Source organism: Lampetra planeri, chromosome 22 (genome assembly GCF_965212315.1).
Source record: "Lampetra planeri chromosome 22, kcLamPlan1.2.h2, whole genome shotgun sequence".
NCBI classification, from domain to species: domain Eukaryota; kingdom Metazoa; phylum Chordata; class Hyperoartia; order Petromyzontiformes; family Petromyzontidae; genus Lampetra; species Lampetra planeri.
Window position 1 is genome coordinate 6,262,462 of NC_136128.1, and position 23,508 is coordinate 6,285,969.

The following is a 23,508-nucleotide window of genomic DNA, read 5'->3' on the forward strand; positions in this document are numbered from 1 at the left end:
CACAAGATAACTACACAAATTTGTAGTGGGGCACCACACAAACCAAGATGACCCAATCAATACAGTCAGTGTGGGAGGTGCAGGGGAGACCCAATTCGTTGGAGAACGCGGTTCCACTGTGCGACTGATGAAGACGCTTCAAACAACATCCACTTCGTAAGAAAGCCCTTGGTTGGATTCTGTTTGTGAACGCAAAAAATCCAGAATGGAATTTGGACGGGTAAAACACAGATGCAGGCACGTCAGAGGGTAACAGCCATTGAGCTTTAGAGCTGGGATTCTTGGTTCCACAAGCAAAAGCAAGTAGACTACATTTCCTTTTTGAAAACACATTTCAGGTAATTTACAACTTGTCGAAATGATTGCAGACATTTACAGGCAGCAGTTTGGAAAATGTACATTGTTCTTAATCCACCAACACATAGTGTACAATTAAAAACACGTCTTTTAAGGGTGTACATATGTAATGCGGGCGTAAACGGCTTCGCGGATATGACATCATGGGGGGAGGAGTTAGGTCACGTGGGTGAGAGGGGTGAGGTCTTAAGGGAGAGATACCGGAAGAGACGGGAGAGGGTGGGAGACTGAGTTAGAGTGAGGCCACGCAGGGCGGAGGTCGAGGAGTGGCGAGATCGCCACACACACGGGGGAGTAAGACTTGGCACCATCGGCCAGCTGTGACCAAGCGCGGAGGAACGACGGGCAGCAGTGGAGCTGCAGTGAGGGCAGCCGGAGGACTGCACAGGGGCTCTGCAGCGGAGCTGCAGAGGTGTGGAGGCTACGGGAGCGAGGGCAGCTACGGAGCTGCCAAGGAGAGAGCTCTGAGCGAGGGCCGTGCGGGAAAAGTGTAAGAACCCGAATAAAGGACGACGGAGACAGAACCAGGATACTGGTGTGAGAAGTGAAACGGCATGTCAAAACAGCTCAGAAGAAAGAATATTCCTGCGCCATCGTCTGCTACAACATCCGACGACGACGACTTCCTCGGGCGGTCGACCTACCTGCGATGGAGGAGGAGATCCGTGCGGGAACAAGCGCGGGTCCTGGAGTCGAAGAGGTTGCCGCGTCGGTGGACCCGTCTGCACCTGTGGACGCGGATTGGCGATGGAGGCAGATGGCGGCGCAGCTGGAGACGCTGAAAATCGTGCTCGCGCAATTGTGTGAGCTCGTCACGCCGAGGACGGCGTTCGGGGGAGCCGATGGAGGTCCGCAGGTCGCTGCCTTGCCTCCGCTGTCGGCGCCATTGACCACGCGGCAAGAAGACGCCATCTTGGGCGTGGCAGGAGAAGAACGGCGGGAAGCCGCCATCTTTCGCTCTCCGCGGCAAGAGGCCGCCATCTTGAACACGCGGCGATGCGACACCATTTTGAATATGCCACCTGGTGAGTCATCGGAGGAGGACGGTGCAACAAGGAGTCGCAGTCGTCATCTCACGACCGTCAAAGAATTCTCCATCGGGGGCGATTGGAGTGCTTTCGCCTGCCGATTTCTGGCGGCGGTACGCTCAGCGAGGTGGACGGACGCTGAGGCGTTGGAGGTTTTACCGACTCTTCTCGATGACGAGTCGGTGAGATTCTTCCGCTCCATCAAGGCGGAGAAGAAGAAAACATTGACAGGAGTTTTCGACGAGATGGCAGATGCATATGAGCCACCGGATGACGCACATCGCCGGTTTGTTCAACGTCAGCGAGCTCCCGAGGAGTCGCCGGTGGCATACAGGGGTGCGGTATTGGAGTTGGCCATGGCTGCATACCCGGAGACGGAGCCTGACCTGCTCGAACCTCTCATCTTGGGTAAGATGCTCGAGCTGTCCCGGGATTTGGGGATTCCTATGCCGGTGTGTGGCCACGAAAAGCTTACGTCCCGGGCGGCCGCTAAATGTCTTGATGCCCAGTTCAACCTGCGCCGTTGGAAGCAAGTCACGGCGTGGACGGGGGGACCCATCGTCGAGGGAGGTGCCGCGGGTTGGGATCCTAAGAAGGCGGTGTACGTTCCTGACGGGGGGGCCCTCAGGAGCTGACAGCCGCCTCTGCTCAGTGGTCGGCCCGCAGTACGCCGGGGCCGCGATCTGCGCCACCGCCACGGGAGCGTCGGGACGGGGTGCCTGCGGCGCGGCGTAATAACATCGACTGCTTCCGCTGCGGCCGTAAAGGCCATTATGCCAGGGACTGCTGGGCCCGCGTCCCTGGTCCGCCCCAGCAGGAGGCCTCGTCAGCGGACGTGCCACGGAAGGATCCTCCAGGACAGGCAAGTCGGTGCACACCAGACACCAGGCAAGGCTTGACACCTCACTCATCACCGTTGTCGTGCGATCCGGGTGTTGTTAATAACGGGGGGAGGCCATCGACTGGACCACGTCGCTCGGTAACGCAGTGGCGTAAATTGGCACGTCGGGTCGTCGCGCCGCTACTGGCTCGTCCACCGTACCTGGTTCTATACAAGGGGTGGACGTACGTGTGTTAGTGGATTCCGGGGCGTCCGCGACCATTATATTGGATGTCATTTTCCATCTGTTGAACATCCCACCTGAGGCCGTGCGTCCGGTATACGATTCTTGCGTCGCTGCCAACGGGGGGGGTAGCATGGGCATTGTGGGCCAGGTGGACGCTACAATATCTATCAGGGGAGTATCGGCCTCGGGAATTTTGTTAATTTCGAGGTCCCTCGTGGTTCCTTGCTTATTGGGAACTGACTTCCTGGCCAAGATGCCCATTCTAATTCGAATTAATCAAAACTGCATTGAATTACCGGGTGGCCGGAAAATTACGTTCTACCGTCGCCCTGGGGGCGACCTGCTCCGGTCGCTCAGGTGCAGGCGTTGTCCGAGGTATCTGTTGATATTCCACCTGGCTCACAGATGCTTATCCCCTTTCGATATCGGAAGCCTGTACCTGGTCGTCAGGGTGCAATTGGGATTTTGTTGTCGCCGTCCGCCACTATAACGGGCGGAGCGGCGCTCGTGGGGGCGCGAACTATTGTCTGGCATGACCAGCAGCCGTTTCTGCAGGTGCTTAATGCGAGTTCTGAGAATGTGTGTGTGCCGGCTGGTACGGTTGTGGCGCATGCCACTACGGCGTTTACGGCACAAGATCATCTGGGCAGCCAGATCGTGGTTGGTGGTGTTTCAGGTCCTGGTGCCGCTGATAATCGCTGGATCGCCGAATTGTGTGGGGAAAATTCTTCCCTTTCCGGTGAACAACGTTGTGCGCTTCGTAAATTATTATTGTGTTATTCTGATGTGTTTAGCTCCGACGATTTGGACTTGGGACGCACCTCGTTGCTTTACCATCACATTGACACAGGGGACGCTGCCCCTATTCGGTTGAACTCGCATCGGATGAGTCCGGCGGAGCGAGATCAGGTTCGAGGGGCAGTGGATGACATGTTGGCTGCGGACATAATATCTCCATCTAACAGCCCATGGGGCGCGCCTGTTGTTTTGGTTAAAAAGAAGGATGGCAAATTGCGCTTTTGTGTCGACTTTCGTAAGTTGAATAAAGTGTCTGTGGCAGATGCGTACCCCCTGCCGCGTATGGACGACTCCCTCGATGCCTTGTCGGGGGCGAAGTTCTTTTCAACGCTAGATCTCTCTTCGGGATTCTGGCAGCTTCCCCTTGACGAACCCTCGCGGGAGAAGACTGCTTTCCGTACGCCGCAGGGGTTATTCTAATTTAACTGCCTCCCGATGGGGCTGAATGCTGCCCCTGCCACATTTCAAAGGTTGATGGAGTTGGTGTTAACGGGGCTGCAGTGGGAGACGTGTCTGATATATTTGGATGATATTATCGTCTTCAGCCGCACATTTGATGAGCATTTACTGCGGTTGGAGGCGGTGTTCGCCAGGATGCGATCCGCAAATTTGAAATTTAAGCCTAAGAAATGTCACCTACTGCAACGGTCCGTGCGCTATTTGGGGCACATCGTAAGTGCGGACGGGGTGGCCACGGATCCGGACAAGACAGCATGCGTCCGTGACTGGCCGACCCCGGCCACGGTGGGGGATGTACGTCGCTTTTTGGGCTTTGCCTCATACTATCGGAGGTTTGTTCCTGATTTCGCGATGATCGCGAGGCCCTTGCACCTCCTTACAGGTAAAGGAAGGAAATTTGCTTGGGGACCGCCGGAAGAGGCGGCGTTTCAGAGCCTACGCGATCGACTGGCTACGGCACCGACGTTAGATTATCCTGATTTCGATCACCCCTTCATTCTGGATACGGATGCGAGTGACACGGGCATTGGGGCCGTGTTGTCTCAATCAAAAGGTGGTGTGGAACGCGTGGTGGCGTATGGTAGCCGGGTTTTGTCTCCCGCAGAAACTCGCTACTGCGTCACACGCAGGGAACTTTTGGCTATTGTTTTCTTTCTCCGCCAATTTCGACCGTATCTCTACGGTCGTTCGTTTATTGTTCGCACGGATCATGCGGCCTTGCAGTATGCTCTTAAGATGGACCAACCATCCGGCCAGTTGGCGCGGTGGCTGGACACGCTGCAAGAATTTTCCTTCCAAATTCACCATCGGAAGGGGGTGCGTCACGCGAATGCGGACGCGCTTTCTAGGTTGCCGCAGCCATCCCCTTGCGCGTGCGCGTCAGGGACGCATAGATGTGCGCCGATTCAGCAACCCCCTCAGCCTGTTGCGTTGGCGGTCGATGTGCCTGAAGCTCCGAAGGAGCCGGGACCAGCTGATGGGATTTTGAATCTTCCAAGGGCTGTGTGGATTCGGGAACAAATGTTGGATGGTTCATTGGTCTCGTTACGGAATTGGACTGCGACGAAGAGTGGGGGACTGGGTACGGGTGGTATGCCGGAAACCGCTCTCCGCGATGGTCTGCTAATGTGGAGGGAAGGGTTACAGGAACGCTGGCGTCTGGTTGTACCGGCATCCTTGCGGTACGAGTTGGTTAGGACTCTGCATGGGGACACGCTTTTACATCTGGGGGTGCAGAAGACCCTATTGACGCTGCAGCGAGACTATTTTTGGCACGGCATGACAATGGATGTCGTCGGTCACGTTCGCACGTGTCCCGATTGTGCCCGGCGGAAACCACCTAAACAACCATATGTGCTGCCCATACAGTCTATTCAGGTGTCTAGAGTTAACGAATTGGTGGCGTTGGACATTTTGGGACCCTTCCCGCCATCCGCTAAGGGAAGTAAATACTTGTTAGTTGGGGTAGAGTACCTCTCCCGCTGGCCGATGGTCTGGCCTTTGCCTGATCAGTCAGCGGCGTCTATCACAGACGCCTTCCTATTCAGGTACGTTATGGACAAGGGGGCGCCGGAGAGGCTCCTCACAGACCAAGGCCGTAATTTTTCTTCTAAATTGTTGGGGGAGGTGTGCGCGGCTCTTGGGACTAAAAAGATACGGACATCTCCCTACCATCCGCAAATGGATGGTATGGTCGAACGGCTAAATCGGACATTGTCCGCCATGTTGTGTCACACCGTGAGTGAAAAACAATGGGATTGGGATTTGCATATCCCCGGGGTACTTTCGGCATACCGAATGACGCCGCATGCGGCTACAGGATATTCGCCGTTTTTCCTTATGTATGGTCGCGAGAACGTGCCGCCAATGGATGTGCAGTTGGGAACTGGAGTGAGGGGACCTGCTAAGCCTCTTCCTGATTACATTCGGGATACTGTTCGCCGGGTTACTGAGGCACGGGAGTGGGCCCGCATGGCTACTGCCAAAGCCCAGGCCCGGAACGAGCGGTGTGCTCGACGCTCGAGGGGGGAGTGCCCCTGGAAGGTGGGGGACATGGCCTGGCTCCATTGCCCGCAGGTGCGGCCAGGTACCTCGCCTAAATTACACAAACCATGGCAAGGGCCGGTCCGCCTCATCGAGGTTCCCAACCCACAGTCTGCGCGTGTTCGGTTTGGATCTCGGCGTTGGTTCGTTCACACGTCGCGCTTGAAACCATACGTGGCCCCTCGAGACGATGCGTCATCTCCCGATGTTGCCTTGCCGGGGTCTGTGGCTGCCGACTCATCCTTGCCTGTGCCTGTTGACCTTGCAAGAGCGCCTGTCGTGCCTTTTACAGACAAGCCGGCCGTGACATTGCTGGAGACAGGAGACTCTGCTCGGGGTGTGCCTGCCACGGCTGCGGGGACTCCGAGCCCCGCCGCCCCTCCGACCCCGTCGCAGACACGTTCGCGACGCACCCCCGACGCTGGGCCTTCAGGGACACGGGACCGGGACGTTGACGGGCCTTCAATAGCGACAGGAGGACTTCATCCTGTCGCTCCTAAAACCCCGTCACGTTCCCGGTCTGCAGGAGGGCCGCCGCCCGTCCGGGACGGACCGGCGACCCGAACGCGCTCAAAGTCCCTTACATTTCGTTAAATTTTACTGTTGTGTTGTTGTTGTTATATTTATTGTATGCTTCGTTGTCCTTGAATGTGTGATGGTTGTGTTCGCTCGCATTACTGGTCTCGTTATTGTTCAGCCGAGGTCGGCTGGATTTTCTCTACGGGGGAGGGTGGTGTAATGCGGGCGTAAACGGCTTCGCGGATATGACGTCATGGGGGGAGGAGTTAGGTCACGTGGGTGAGAGGGGTGAGGTCTTAAGGGAGAGATACCGGAAGAGACGGGAGAGGGTGGGAGACTGAGTTAGAGTGAGGCCACGCAGGGCGGAGGTCGAGGAGTGGCGAGATCGCCACACACACGGGGGAGTAAGACTTGGCACCGTCGGCCAGCGGTGACCAAGCGCGGAGGAACGACGGGCAGCAGTGGAGCTGCAGTGAGGGCAGCGATGGAGCTGCAGTGAGGGCAGCCGGAGGACTGCACAGGGGTCTGCAGCGGAGCTGCAGATGTGTGGAGGCTACGGGAGCGAGGGCAGCTACGGAGCTGCCAAGGGGAGAGCTCTGAGCGAGGGCCGTGCGGGAAAAGTGTAAGAACCCGAATAAAGGACGACGGAGACAGAACCAGGATCGAGTCCCTTATTACATATATTAAAGGTGTAAAGATTCCACCTGATTTTCTTTTTTTTGGAAAACTCCACTCAAGCCAAGTGGAGAATGCAACCGATTGCATCACTAGAAATCAACAATGTACCCACACACTATTTGTAAATGTATAAACACCAAAAGGCTTCTGACATTAAGAGGCAGGTTACTTCATGGCTTCAATGCCCTAAACTCCCAAAAAACCCTGTAATATGGACTCCAAGAAGTGTTTAATCGCTGTAGAAAATTGAAACACCTTCAGGGCCTTCCAGATCAATATTTCCCAGTGGTGTATGTGTTTTCTTTAACATTCACACAGCTACATTCAACACCCATCACATTACGTAAAATACAGTCATATTTTACTTGCAAGATACTTGGGTCATGTTGCTCGTGCGAATTTGGTTTACTGTATTTCCATTGCCGTACTCAAATGTGAAAATTTGGGTTTTTCATGAAAAACATTTGATTTACAAATTAGTTGTGTTGGTGTCATATCGCATGCAACGAGTTGTCCATTTATCTCTCTCGTAAAGTAGTGCATCACCCCGAGTTATAGAATCGCTTGTCGAAGGCAACGTCACAAAACCACTTATGAGATTCCTTCAAGGGGTGCCACAGTGGTGAGATGTTAACTACCTCGCCTGGTACGTAGTCGGTCGTGGGTTCGATCCCGACCCTGAGGCCTGTATATTTGGAGATTGCGTGTTCTCCCCGTAGTCGCGGGGATTTTTCTCCGGTTCCTCCGGTTTTTTCCTCCACGTTTAAAAACACGCGATTTTCCTCTACATTTCCACAAAATAAGCCACTTTGTTGAGCCATCATTTGTGGCCAGGTTGCTTCTGAAAAAACGATATAGCTCAGTGGACTTTAATAGTTAGTTTAAATGCATCTCTACTGCAATAAGAAGCATTGCACATCCCAGCACACCCGGAGAAAGATAAACGTTTGTCCCTTTGGAATAAAACGAACAATTATTTTTCTATCCTCAGGAGCTACAATTTTACCGAATGATGCAAGAATAAAGTTGGATATTTGGATGATTTGTGCAGCCATTAACCATCCAAATCGCTACACTTGAGATTATGGATGGATCAGGGCTGGCTATGAACCAACATGTGAACCCAGAACCTCAGCAGTTCCAGCTCAGTGCTTTGACTTCTGAGCCACCAGGCCACCTTGAGATTATTGGAGTTTTTATCATTATAATTGGTTCAATATTTTCCACATAGGAAGCGAAAGGTAAGCATTATTATAATTCCGTACGAACTTTGAAATCAAGGGTGTCCCACTGGTGGCAAAAAAACCCAGAATAAATCACCTGCAAAAGCAATAATGGATGCAATTACACAGAGTGGCTTTCTTGCTCAACACCAAATACATGTATTTTTAAAACAATCTTCGGAGTTAACACTTAAGTACCAGTTAATGCATTAATTTGTTGAGATTGTTTTTAAGTCCATTGAATTTCATTACCAATATTATCATGTATATACTTGTTTGTCCAGGAGGAGCCTTGATAAGTCTCAACTCTTTTTCAAGGGGGTCTGACCAAGTGTTTGGTGCAGGGGTATATTCTGATACATCAAATCCAATTAGTAATGTGCAGGTCATTTTTCAGCATTGGGATGTTTGGCCAATACCAGTTATATTGTGTGGTTTTGTAGCTATAAAGAGGAAACCAGAGACAAACCATGCAGAACACGAATAGAACATACAAACTCCACAAAGAAAGGTGCCCGAGTCTGGATTCGAACCCAGGTCCTTTTTGTTGCGAGGCACAAGTGTTACCACTGAAATGTCACCATAGGAGGTGGTGAAATGATGTGGTTATGCCAACTCCCGTTTCAATCACGTGGATATGCGAAACGCAGATCCCTTTGGTCCACAATGCAGAATAAACAATTCGCGTTTAAGCTGTGCTGAGCCGTAGAATTACGTGGAAAGAGTCGAGTGAATAGAATTTAAATTTTACTGGTAGGAACCTCCTGGTTACACCAGCCCACAAGGGATTATTGTGTCCGTCCGTCCGTCCTGCATCCAAAAATGGGAGGGGTGGGGCTGGGTGGAGAGGGGCTGGTCACCCCGTGGTGCCCTTATAAAACTCAACGTTTAACCTACTCACGCCGGTTTGTGCCCGCTCTCACAGTCGGGCATATTTGTGGAATACACGTTGGGTTGCTCGGTCAATGGCCAGGGTCAACGGCGGCGTGGTGTATTCCGCAAATATGTCCGACTGTGAGGGCGGGCACAAGCCGGCGTGAGTAGGTTAAACGTGAGTTTTATAAGGGCACCACGGGGTGACCAGCCCCTCCCCACCCAGCCCCCACCCAGCCCACCCCTCCCCACCCAGCCCCTCCCCACCCAGCCCCACCCCTCCCACCCCCCAACCAGCCCCACCCTCCCCACCCAGCCCCTCCCCTCCCCACCCAGCCCCACCCCTCCCAACCCCCACCCAGCCCCTCCCCACCCTGCCCTCTCCACCCAACCCCACCCTTCCCATTTTTGGATGCACGACGGACGGACGGACACAATAATCCCCTGTGGGCTGGTGTAACCAGGAGGTTCCTACCAGTCAAAGGGATTTGCATTTCTGACCGTACTGGGCCGTTCGGGTACAGACACAGGATGCTGCAGCATGTAAAGGGTACACGCAAAACACCCCTACAAACAGGAATTGGCCAAACATTCCAATGCGGCAAGATATACGTGGCCTTATTAGCATGGGCATACAGAAGTAACAGTTATAAATTCTGCCAGGCATTGCACATTGAGGGGGTGGTAGGGCTATCGGCATAGACTCTCATTTGCCCCGGTGCTGGTGACCAAGGCTGAAACCGAGACACGTCGCTTCCTTCTTTTACGATTTGTCACGATTCAGGGTCGTCGTATGATGGAATAAATAGATCGTTTTGTTGTACGTTTTTTTTGTAAATGGTGGATGCTATGCGGGTGAAGTGATACTTTTACGTACAATATGTGTATGAATAAATGAACAACAATCGTTACACACGCAATTCAATGCATTACGTTTTGTTGGCTTCATGATCTACTTCATGCAACGACTTAACGGCATTGCTCCACTTCAACTGACAATTTCGGCATATACGCATAATGTCCAATACTGGTATTCAGCTGACTTCACTTACCTGCCTAGGAGATATGAATTTCTACCCTCGTGTTTTCGCGAGAAAGCGAGCCTTGGTTCATTGAATGCGAGTGCAGTTCTCACCCCCTCGCACCACACAAGTGGCTCTGCGCTTTCATCCCCTAGAGCAACAACAGTATTTCGGCAGAGCACACGGTACATTCCACTGCGAATGCCATTAAGCCGTAAAGCACTGCAACTTTAATGTCAACGTACTAGGGGCAGAGCAGGGCAGAGGAGTCTCCATAGCCCCCTGATCCATCCCTGAAACAGCGGCATTCACAAATGTGTCAGCACTGGCAATTCCTGCAGCCTCAAAATCGCTAATAGAAAGGGCAATGCGGAAATCTCCACCAGATCTGCAGTGGAGTTGTCCCTAAAGGTTAGCGAGTGCAAGGGCTTCTCAAACTCCATTTCCGCACAGCGCACGATGGTGAAGCGGGTGTGTGCAATGAGAAACGACTCAATTTTGCACGTGCGGTGAATGGAAGATAAATTCGCAAATGCGCCAAAGGTGCAAGGAAAGTAAAGGGCATGCGAGGAATAAAATTCAAAGATCGTATTAGTCCTCAATAATAATAATCCATTGTAATCGTCTAGTATTCCCGGACTGGAAAATTAATAAATTAGTAAATCCCCCAATTGTTCAAAATAGTGGCATCCATGCAAAACGCTGCGTTAAGGGCCCATCTAATAATATAAAAATAGCCACTTAAATTATAATGTAAAAATTGCCACTTCAAGTTTATCAGATGACACACTTTTCACAAATGCGGACGTGTACCTTTAAGGAGATAAATTATATTCCAAACAGAAAGATCTGAAACAGGTGCACTAACCACGAGGCGAGATAATTGTGTGTGGGTGGCATTGTGCGAGAACCAGTAATGTGCAATTTGGGCACGTTATATTTCAAATCATTAGCTAACGGGTTACATTTAGGCTAGCGTAGCCAATTCAGGTGGTTCAGGCACCCGGTCAGGATCCCTCCACCAGTAGACTCCTCCTGGAACTCTACGGGGCAGCAGCAGCAGCAGCAACGTCCCGCTGGGCGAAGGCCCCAGGGCCGGCCCAGGACCACGCTGCTGCTGGCGGGACGATGTCGCTCACCTGGCCTGGGAACGCCTGGGAATTCCCTAGGAAGAGCCAGTGCCGGTTGGAAACATTTAGGCTGGCCTGCCTACGATCCATCCTGGGTTTAACCAGGCTGGATTGTGTGAGGAGCTCACAAATCCTTGAAAGATCTGGGCAAAGTCCCTTCGGTGAGCTCCTCCGGCAGGCAAGGCTGCGTTGGCTGGGTCATGTAGCCCGCATGCCCAGCCACCGCATGCCTAAACAGCTTTTGTTCGGCCGGATCGAGGGGGCTAAACGGGCGCGGCACGGGCTAGAGAAGAGATGGAGTGATGTGGTACAGGAGGACGTGGAGCTGAGTAGACTTGCCGATGACTGGTACCAGCGGTGTCAAGATCGGCCTCAGTGGAGGAGGCTCGTGAAGGACGCTACTGGGCAGTTGGAGGCAGTCGCCCTACAACAACAACGGAGGGCGGAGGAGCGACGCTCACAACAACGAGCGGAGCGCCGGGTGGCTAAAGCACAGCAAGTTGGTACAGTAGGGGGCAAAGGTGGTGCATCAGCCAGTCATCTCGGTCATCTCGGTCAGTCGACCCGTGGCACCTGCTGGGTCTGCCCCGTGACCTCCTGCCAGCGGGCGTTCGACACTTCACGTGGCCTAAAGGTGCACTTGGCCTGGCACAAGCGTCGTGGTGACGTCACCGCCACTTAGTGGCGAATGGCGGTTGTTATAGTAGCGTAGTGTATAGTAGTTTATAGTGTAGTAGATTCCAAGAACACAGGATGAGATGTTACTATCCTTTGTGCAAGCACTTCCAAGAGTTCATGAACAGTGAGCCTGGTGAAATTTGGGGAGCGCATCGTCAGTAGTGAACCTTTGGTTCCTAGGGTGTGTCGGCCTTTCACGCTATACACCCTCCCCAAAGGCGGCCAGCGACAGGGTGATCAATCCTACGCTTGCGTCCCATTCCCAATTAGTCATAGGAGTTGCCTTGTTGTTGATAGCCAACATCCCATGGGACTATGCATGGCAATGCAATAAATAGTAATAACGAGACAAAGAAAGAGAACAGATTTTGTATAAGATCTAGTTGTGACTCTGAATCGTGACGATTGATTGTTGCTGGGGAGAGAGGTCGGAAATGAATCACAACCTTCCACTCACCATGATCGCTCATCACACAAAAATTGAAAATAAAGACAAACTCATTAAAACTCCAAAACGATCAGATCTTCCAAGAGATGTGATGAAGAGCGGGTCTTTGTATACAAACGTTGAAAGGTGCAGTGCATTTTGTCGGATTGTTGAAATGTTTATCTCGTCGATGGATGTCATAGGTTCGTCGATGACGAATCGGGCACGGAGACGTTCGGGCACAATTGCCATACCCAGCCACTGTGCCAATTCCAGTGAAGAGACGGCACTCATGCCAGGGATAGCTCAGCCACGCGTGTGTGCACTGTTGCGTGCGAGTTGACGGTCACGCCCGGATTGCGGTTTCGCGAAAAGAAATGGACACAAAAAAACCCCAGCTCCATATAGATAGGTATTTAAATCCGGTAACAATGTGAAAGATGACGCGTTTCATGCCGTCTCTGCTGTTGCAAAGGAGTTTCCATTCTTTATTTGCAAGACTGAACTGCCATCACGTTGAGGCATTCCTCTTAGGTAACAACAACAACAAAAATTTGTTTAGGTATAAAATAAAACCATTGTTTTAATATAATACGAAATTCATGTAATGCTATTTGCGATCGTGCTTGGCAACTTCATTTTGATGACTGAACTCGTCATAATGCGACACATCCTTTCCCTGTAACAAAAATGCTTTGTTCGCGATAACAACTAAGACCAAACAATGTTTAAAGGCCATATACACGACAGGTGAAAAATGCCTTTGAGTGTTAATAATGCCATGGAACGTAAAGCATCGTGAGCCCCATTGTGATCCTCAATGATGCTGCACGAGAAGACATCCTATTCTCGACTTTTATTTAAATCAGGCTGTGGTCCACCAGATTTATTTCATCGAGTGCACAAGATAACGTAACAATCCTCATTGCATTACAATTTGGGATACGTCAAAAAAACATGAAACATATATCAGGCACCGACAGGTTAAGGATTCTGATTGTCACGGTGAGTCAGCTGTGTGAAAAGAATAATTCTCCAAAGTCCACCAGAGCGTGGCTTCTGGGATTTACTTGTTGACACCTCACCCCCGTATCAAAAGCAAGCCATTTGTCCCACAATCACAGGGTAAACGACGTCCCTGATGAATGTCGTCGTGCAGAGAGATCCCACCACCTGCAGCAATTGACCCTTCACACCGCTCTGGGGCAATGCCAGAGCGGGCTGCAATTCAGAGGGCTTGCAGTGCCAATTAGCCCGTTTCTTAGTTATGTACCTCCCACGATTTCAACAATCCTCTTAAATATATTGTTGACGGCATGCAATGTGGCCTTTTATTCCAATGAGCACGGTTGGTTACATACGGTGCAAAGTAAAGTAAAAATACGTACAACGATACTGTAATAACCTCCCCCTTTTCAATTGGCACATCCACGTCGAGCCAGCGCGAACTCCCCACGGCACGTGGTGGGATTTTTCACCGCTTCTTTCCCGAGTCAAGCCAGAACCAAACTGTGAAGCGTTGGCCTCACGAGATACCAGCCGACTCTGACTCATGGCCAAGCAGAGGGGGAGCAGGAGGACGGAGCGGCCAGTGTCACCGACCGCTCTGCGCACGCCCTGACCGCGTGGCGACGTGCAGCCGCACGGTTCGGCTGCTGCGGTGAGGAAAAGAATAAACTGCGTGGTGCCTTCCGAGCCGCGCCGGGGCATGGCTCGGCACGAACCCGAGAGACTCGCCTCGTACGGTGGTGGTGGCGGTGGCGATAGCGTAGCGGTTAGCGCGCTGCGCTATGAACCCGGCGAACTCGAGTTCGATTCCCGCTCACGGCCAACACCGGTGACGATTATCTGAACCGGTACCGGGCCTCCCCTAGGTCGACTCAGCCTAAAATGAGTACCTAGTGCGATGTGTAAACATCGCCGCTAGGGAGACAAAGGCGGCCGGGCGTGGTGTTGGCCACCCACCCCCTTCGTGTGCCGTGCCGGCCTTCATAGGTGCTCGCTAACAGCACTTGCCCCTACAGTCTGTTAAGGCTATACGGGGGATCTTTGTCTTTGGTGCTTGCCCCACTGCCACAACAATCGGCACTAACCTCGCCCCCCTCTGCATCCACCCAAAAGTAATAAAGGATAATTTGATCCGCCCCCCCCCGCCTCTAAAAAAATGGTGCCATTGTATGTGAAGTACATAAGTCGAGTGAGCAACTGTGTGTTCGTGGTATACTGGTGGCTGGACTTTTTAAAAAAAGTTTCTGTGAAGAATGGTCGTCTTTGAAACTTGGGTCTTCATGTATTTGCACACTCTCAAGCGTAAACATTTAAGTGGGGGGCTGCCAATGTCTTTTTGTTGTGTACCCTTCTACAGCACGCTAATTTTCAAAACAGAAAGACACACATGGCGGAGTTGTGAGAAGCGGGATATTTGGCTGCGGAAATCGGCCTGCGCTGAGAAAGGGTTTAAAAGTCGGCAGCCGACCGCGTAATTCCGTAGGGTTGACAAATCAGTATTTACGATACGTCCTTGATGCATATCTAGCCGGGTGGCTCAGCGGTAGAGTGAGCGGCTCCCAATCGAAATGTTGCGAGCTCAAATCCTCATTCAGGGGTTGACTCGGCCCAACAGCCCTCCAGGGTTATGAATTCCTTTAGGTCACGAAAGCTTTCAATCAGAATATAACAAGCACCACTTTGTGGGAAAGTTAAGTGGCTGTCCTATGGATGGACTCGCCACCCCGCCCATGCCTTCCCACACCCACACCAGAGGAATGTGGAATTTCCACCACTGGCTCAGGGCTGTCCTCCGCCGCCTCAATGCACATTTGAGCAGGAAACCACTTTGCCTTGTCGGTGAATGCATGGGCAGCCCCATGAGGGGTGCAGACTCAGGGGCGGAATAATGAGACTACGGCTCTCTCGCCGAATCTAACCGTGAAATGTACGCTCGTGCGATTAACCATATGCCCTCTTTTCTGGGATTTATAAAACCAACATTTCATTCGAAAGGTAAAGCTCTGTAGATTACTCGGGTTTTTAAACAGGATTTGTGTGTGTGTGTAGGCCACATGGTTAACAATAAGTAGAATGATAATTGTTTTTTTACCCTTCTATCTGGCAACAAAACTGACACCTTTTTTACAAGGAGTCATGTTTGCATAGACCACAATACCTACAGTCATAATGCAAACAAAAAACATAACTCTGATAATGTGCACTGTCCTTGAAGTTGATTGGTTCACACCCTAGACAGCTTTCCTTAGAGCACATTATCAGAGTTATGTGTTTTGTTTGCATTATGACTGCAGGTATTGTGGTCTATGCAAACATGAGTCCTTGTAAAAAAGGTGTCAGTTTTGTTGCCAGATAGAAGGGTAAAAAACCAATTATCATATTTTTTACTGGCAAATGAGGTTCCAATGGTGTAAATAAGTAGAATATGATCGGAGCCAGACTCGAACGCTTGCGTTACACACGCTGCACAAAAGGTGCGCGGCGTGATGCTCCTCCTCAAATAGAGAAGGACAGGAATACTTCGTTTCGCAAACACGTCGCCACTTTGTGAACACCACTCGTCGGATTTGCGCCGCCTCGACCCACACACGCCGCTGACGGCATTGTCTGCCCTTCCTCGTTATCCGCCACCTCTCAGCCTTCGCCTCCAACATCTACGCCGCAAAGTCCCTTTGATTGACGTTCGTCGTCGCACGTTCGAGGAACGCATCCCCGATCTAAACCCGGGGCAATTGCCGATGAGACAAGACGCAACAGCGGTCCTGGAACAGGGCACTGTGGCCCCCCTTATTCTTTGGTGACCATCAAAATCCAATTGTGACCGATTTGACAGGCACCCGTGACACTCAACGACTGCAACTCCACACAGACGGATGAGACGCTTCTCTTATTCTAAATCGGTAGATGTATTCGAGTCTGCTTTGAACACCCATCTCTTTAAAGTGCCCTTCCCTCTTTAGTTTGGTCGGTTGCCCCTGGTTTTGCTTCTGTTTCCTGATTTTTAATGCATTGCGCATCGGGATCTTCGGATGGAATGCCGCGTGAAACATTTGAATTATTATCGTCATTGGGACAGGCACGCAGCATCAGATAAGCTTTGAAGCCACCCATCTTGTGCCCCCCTCAACCCACAACGTTGAGCCTTTTAGCACCCCCGTCCCCCCACAGACACTTGTGAAATGGTGACTCCACCCTTGCGTGTCTGAATATAGTACAGTTATACGTGTGTGTGTGTTCCAGAGGTGGGACAAAGTCATTGTTATGCAAGTCCAAGTCGAGTCGCAAGTCATCAAATTCATGACTCGAGTCTGACTCGAGTCCAAGTCACATGACTCGAGTCCACATCTCATAGGTGGGACAAAGTCATTGTTATGCAAGTCCAAGTCGAGTCGCAAGTCATCCAATTCATGACTCGAGTCTGACTCGAGTCCAAGTCACATGACTCGAGTCCACACCTCTGGTGTGTTCATATCACCACGAGTTGCGAAATCGAAATGGGATGTCATTGGGAGCGGCTGCATGCTATGAGGCATGTAAAACCAGTCGAGACTTGTCGCCAATAAAAATGTGACTATATCTAGAACTGGTTTAAACAATTCACGGAGCGTTCCAGTTGCAAACATATCTCTGTTAAACGCATTTTTTTTACACCCCTTACCACACGTTTAACTGTGCAGCCATCTAAAACATTGCACTGTACACGCATTCTTTGATGTTAAGACTCGCAAAGATGGGGTAAACTGTGGCTACTCTCACTTCTTTCTAATGAGGTCTTACCAGCGTGGAAGAGTAGGCCAAAATATACCCCTTCGGGGGGCTCTATGCAGTTCCCACAAGCGAAAGCCCTTCTGCCGGCAGTGGCGTGGCCAAGACATTGCAGGACTGCAGCTTTTACTTTGTATACATCGGTTAAAGTACTTGTAACACATTCCTGCGGAGGGAGCTGGTAGGAACGTTGGGTTGCTCGGCCAATGGCCAGGGTCAATGGCGGCGTGGTGTATTCTGCAAATATGCCCGAGTAGGTTAAACGTTGAGTTTTATAAGGGCACCACGGGGTGACCAGCCCCTCCCCACCCAGCCCAACCCCTCCCACCCCCACTCAGCCCCACCGTCCCCACCCAGCCCCTCCCCACCCAGCCCCTCCCCTCCCCACCCAGCCCCACCATCCCCACCCAGCCCCTCCCCACCCTCCCCTCCCCACCCAGCCCCACCATCCCCACCCAGCCCCTCCCCACCCTCCCCTCCCCACCCCACCCAGCCCCACCCTCCCAACCCACCCAGCCCCTCCCCTCCCCTCCCCACCCAACCCCTCCCTGCACGATGGACGGACACAATAATCCCCTGTGGGCTGGTGGAACCAGTGGGTTCCTACAAGTATAAAATACATACATTGCTTGATATACTACAGAAATGTAGGGGCGTCCCATAACAGCTGGATATACTGTATGTATATCGCAGGCGTTCGGTAACAATGAATGTGTTTGCGCAATACGTGTTATGTTTCCTGTGAGGAAGCAAAGATGAAAATGGTTGGTTAAGGTACTGTAGCATTGAAGGAAACTCAAAACATTACTTAACTTTTGCCAATGTGCCAGTCTTAACGTGTGCAGTTAAGCAGCTACCACAAGGAGTTTTACTATCAATTGCAGCGTATAGCCAGAAGACGTATCAAGGTGAAAGGCAAACATAATTTGAGCAACTGCGAATCTTGAACGGTCTACATTTATTCGACATTTTCAAGACGCCGTATTCCAATAAACACGTTTAAAGAGAGACTTGTACTCGTGAACTCCTGCATCGATTGCAAAATTTGTTGTATTCGTGTGAACAATAACCAATGGAAAGTCTCTCGTGAACTGTCAACACATTAATCAAAATAGCACTTCCTGAAAAATGATAAAAAGCATATAAAGATTACTTTCTTGAGCAAAGATCCTCATTCACAGCACGTAAAGAGAGGCCAGAGGTAGATTTTGTGATCATTTAAATGACACGTGTATTAGATTCGCATACTAGTCTAAAATATGTGTGTATGCAATTATATGCATTTGACACGGGCTGGAGAAGAGTTGGACTGATGCGGTATGGGAGGATGTGGAACTGAGTGGACTTGCCGAAGACTGGTTACAGCAGTGTCACGATCGGACTATGGATGAGGCTCGTGAAGGACGCTGCTGCTACTGGGCAGTTGGAGGCAGTCGCCCTCCAACAACAACTGAGGGCAGATGAGTGACGCTTACAACAACGAGCGGAGAGCGCGGGGCGGCTAAAATCCAGCAAGTTGGCACAGGAGCGCGTACCACTGGTGTGCATCTGCCAGTGATCTCAGTCAGCCAACCCATGGCACATGGGTGTTGTCTGTGACCTCCTGTCAGCGAGCCTTCGACACTTCACGTGGCCTCAAAGTGCACCTGGCCTGGCACAGACGCCGTGGTGACGTCACCATCACTTTCTGGTGATTGGTGGGTATTGGTATGCATTTTTTTTATACAATGGACATTATCAGTGATTGGTAGATGCACCTGACTTGCACCTCTGCTACGAAAACGTAGCGGCAAATGAATGAATGCCCGAGGCAGTGTTGTAAACATGTAGTGAGGAAACAAGGTACGTGTTTGTACACGCACCGACGTTGCTGGCTTTATTAGCCGACCGCTAATTTTGCTCGCTTTAAAAGTGTCTTATTTCGATTTAAAGCTCTCGTGACTGCAGGGATTCATCTTCTTGGTTCTTTCGGTAAAGTCACGTAGAATGGAAATAATAAAATTATATAAATAAAACATAATAAAATAATTCTCACGACGTTTCGGCCACAACGCAAGCAGCCGTCCTCAGGTGAAGAACAGGTCTGTCGAGAACACAGATTCTCTGTCTTCTCGACATTATTTTATTATTTCCATTCTCCGTGTTTTTACCGAAAGAACCAAGAAGCGACACAGACCGCCGGACGTTTTGGTTACGAACCGCGTCGAAGCGTGCTTCATCTTCGCAGTTCTCGAACACCTTGGTGTCGTAGGGCGAGTCTGGAGAGGCAGAGCAGAGGAGGAGTCCGATTAAGAGTCAGGTGACAAAAAAAACACACAACGCGCGCACATCTCTGGCACATCCGACTTCAGCCGCATCAGTCACCTATGAATCAATGAGCTGCGATCAATGGAAGAAAAAAACAACAACAACAACAACAAACCCCAGGCAGTCCAATTACGTTAGATTTTTTTTTACATACACACTTTAAAAATCCACTTTTTAAAATGTGGTTCGCCATTCCAGCGTCACCTGATTTACGCTCAACAAGATGACTACCGTATTTAAGTGTAGGGGAAGATAAAGTGACCGATAAACACAAGGTCATTGATACACTCACAATGAACTACTGCAGTTGCGTGTGTGCAGCATGTTTATGCGCAAGTGTGTGTGTGTGTGGGGAGCGGTGGTGCAGCGGTCAGCGGGCTGCGCTATGAACCCGGCGACCCGGGTTCCATTCCCGCTCACGGCCAACACCAGTGACGATTATCTGAACCGGTCCTGGGTCTCTCCTAGGTCGACTCAGCCTCAAATAAGTACGTGGTGCGTGGTATGTAAACATCGCCACTGGGTTGACAAAGGTGGTCGGGCATGGTGCTGGCCACCCACCCCCTCGTGTACCGTTCCGGCCTTCATAGGTGCTCGCTAACAGCACTTGCCCCTACAGTCTGTTAAGGCTATACGGGGGAAATTTGTGTGTGTCTGGGCACAATCCAACACTGCAACAGCAATTTAGTTGCCCCTTGAAAATAACTGCTGTTTACAAACACGTGAGAATGTTTACCAACAAAATGTGTGTCACACCTTGGTGAACATCATGTTTAAAAAAACACACAAGAACGGCTTATGGGCACCGACGACCCCCCCCTGTCTGTAATCTACGATCACAAGTCGACGCCTTTGACAATCTCAACCAGGTGAGTGCACGAGACATCCGGATACTACTAACAGCACCTGGCAACATGCATAACAGGGTGGCTCAACAACGGGCTTCGTGGAAAATGTAGCATATCAAAATACAGCACTTTATTACGAATCGTACATATAGCAAAATGTATATATATCAAAATAAAATGTGTTGCACACGAAGCACACGAAGGTGTAAATAAAAAAAACTAAATTAGAAAACGTTCCATGACTGGCCTCACTGATGGCCACCCTTAACATGTAGCTCACATGTAGACGTTCATGCCATAGAGTAGCTTGGCCATCTCTCTCCCACTTCAGCAAAACAAAAATTTTTGCTGTGGTTTTCCCACCTGATGATGATTGCCTGCGTTGCAATCGAAACGTCGCGATTTCTTTTATTTGATACCTACGTGACTTTACCGAAAGAACCAAAGAGTATAGCTTGGCAGTGTCTTTTTTTCTCAATATTCGTACGTTGAACTTCTTTTGCACCGTAAAGTAGCCAACCGTGCTACATCGGCGTGAGTCTTTCGCGAACGCAAGCCAATTGCTTTTAGATGAGTGTGCGCTTCAATGTACTGAATACAGTTAACTCAGATTATAATGCACCACAAGCACTCCAAACACACGGACGGTGGACGAACACAAAACACCAACTTCCTTTGTGCTGCATTCAGTGCATTCCTGTGAGAGGAGAGATATTTACTGCCCCGAGGTATATACTTCATGTTTCCTTCCTTTAACACGAGAGCCAATATTTACACTTCATTGCACGCAGTATAACAAAGTTTGCTGGCGTGGGTCAAAGACCAGAATCCAGACGTGCAGTGTGCTGAACTGCAACCATTCAAAATGACCTGGCATTTAATCAACAGCTTAGCGGCGCGGGGACAATACACCCCTAATGACAGAAAATGACGGCTAGAAAGTAAATATCACTCAAAGTGTGTATGGTGTATACACACAGGACAAATTAGGGATAGACCCTCCACCAACGATTCATGTTGCATTGCAATCCAGGGATGCCTTTTTACGTCATGTTTATACACAGTACTGCTTAAATGGTAAGTTGACTAAACTAAAAAAGGTTCATTTTAAGTCAATAGTTGTGATGTGGAGCAACTGGCTTTTGGTCGTAGGAATGTGGAATTTCCAGCACAGGATCAGGTTCGCAAATGTAAACCGCCTCATTCTCGACTGAGCAGCGGATACACTTTTGACTTTGAATGATTCGCGTCCAAAAGAAATCAGGCCATCATATGCATCCATCGTTGGGGCATTATTAGCCTTGTCACGCAGCAATTCACCGATACAAGAGATAGATGAAATGCCCTTGCCTTGCATGGTATCATTTCTTCACAATGCCAACACGCAGGAGCGGGGGTTACCGCGTTTAGCATTTCAAGCACAGTCACAGGCCTCGTCTCAAAAGCCCACCTCGGACAAACCAGCGAGCGTGGGATTTTCTTTTTGGCGGAGGAAAAATATGAGACGTCAGTCATGGAATTGCGTACCGACACAGCAGGAGACTCGCAATGGGGACACTCAGAACCGGCCCTAGACCTTTGGGGGCCCTAAGCAAAATTTGGTTGGAGGCCCCTTTGATGTATAATTTTTTTCACCTACTAGCTAGCAGTGACTCTAGGGGGCCCTCTGCTGGCCACGGGGCCCTTTGCAATTGCAAGGGTCGCTTAGTGGCTGGGCCGGCTCTGGGGGCACTCTAGGATTAAACTCCGCAAGGACCCATGCGGCTTGGGAGTTCCACAGAGATTTATTGGTGCAGGAAACTCCCCGCCAATTCAGCGACTACTGTGCCGACTTCAAACATGAAGACATGATGAGCATCACGATGTGCTCATGATCATCATTCGAACTCAAATATATTTTGGGAAGCGATTATATTATTAAAGATTATCAACTTTTGGACATTCGGCAGCATCATGGCTCCATGCAGGATACGTTTGTTTATGCTTTGAAAACAATGATGGAGAACACCTTATCACTGAAAATTCACAATTTACAACAATATAAGCACGACTCCCAATGCATTTTGCTTTTTCTCTCATGTATTAGTTGACCATTGACTCTTGGACCTGAGATTGTAGCATAATTAAAGATCAGGAGGAACTGTGGCAGGTCATGGAAGGTGTGTTTACTGTATGTTGAACTTCTTTCGCACTGTAAGCTGCCCACCGTGCTAATCGGAGGTGCGGGGGGGGATAACAAACTAAACACAAACAGCAACTTCTAAATCAATGCGTTTTTAATCTAAAGTGTAATGTACTTATATACTCCGTAGTTCTTGGCCAAAGGGCACAAAGCAGGCCTCAAACAATATCCCGGTCAAGAAAAAAAATCATCCCCTGAATAATTCAGGAACGCGAGTGATATCAACTCGAAAAGGGCCCTGTCCATTCCATTGCATAGGCATACCTATGTTCTCGCAAAACAAGGCGCTTCACGAGGATTATTTCACACAAGTGCACCGCGCTAAATCTACATCTAGCTCGTAACACAACATCAACAATCAGACAATGCCACCTTTACATATCTATCCCTCCAAATATAATTTATATTTTTCTTACACATACCATCAGCCACACGGCCTTCCAGGCGTGCATGAAAAAGTTGTGGTGGTTGCCCTTAATCAGTGCATCAAACATCCATAATAGAAAGGGTTGTTTTGGGTTAGATCGTGTAAATATATAAATGCGTCGTTAAACCCGCCACCACCCGACACAGCCAACTAGTAAGGGTCGTCACGTAAACAGAACGTGCCAATTCGTCACTAGTACAGCACACCGGTGTTTTGGAGAACCAAGCCACGACATTTGCAATCTGAGTACAACGTTTCGCCAGTAATTACAACTAGCTTCATCAGGTGACAGACAGATTTGTGGAGAAGTCCACCTGTTTCGTTCCTTATAAAGAGGCATAGATGTGGTGATCAAACTTCTGCATTCTTGAGTCAACGTACATCATGCATGCGAATTATGCGGGCCCATTGATCTTGTCCTTCCTGTCTATTGTGTGTATCAAACAAACAAACAAACGTATTAACATCCTCTCCTGTCGTGTCCAGGTCGTATACTCAACTTAGATGCAATATTTTAATCACGTGCACAACATCAGTTCCATTTTTCCTCCAAGGTCTTTCGCCGCTACATCGCTGACCGAGTGTCAGGGTTTCTCCTGTGTTATGGCCAGTCACTGTTTTGCGGGAATGAAAGAAACACCGAAAGTCGGCTTTCAACAACTCTCTACA

The 23,508-nt window shown here is 50.1% G+C and overlaps 1 protein-coding gene across 2 annotated transcripts in view; it reads right to left on the reverse strand.

The window, feature by feature from the left end:
- LOC144724947 (otoferlin-like) overlaps positions 1 to 23,508 on the reverse strand; it is a 171,643-nt gene that overhangs the window by 142,418 nt on the left and 5,717 nt on the right. For both annotated transcript variants that reach the window (XM_078604283.1, XM_078604282.1), the window contains exon 2: positions 19,275 to 19,333. In XM_078604283.1, coding sequence (XP_078460409.1) covers positions 19,275 to 19,333 — 59 coding nt within the window. The remainder of the gene's footprint in view (positions 1 to 19,274; positions 19,334 to 23,508) is intronic.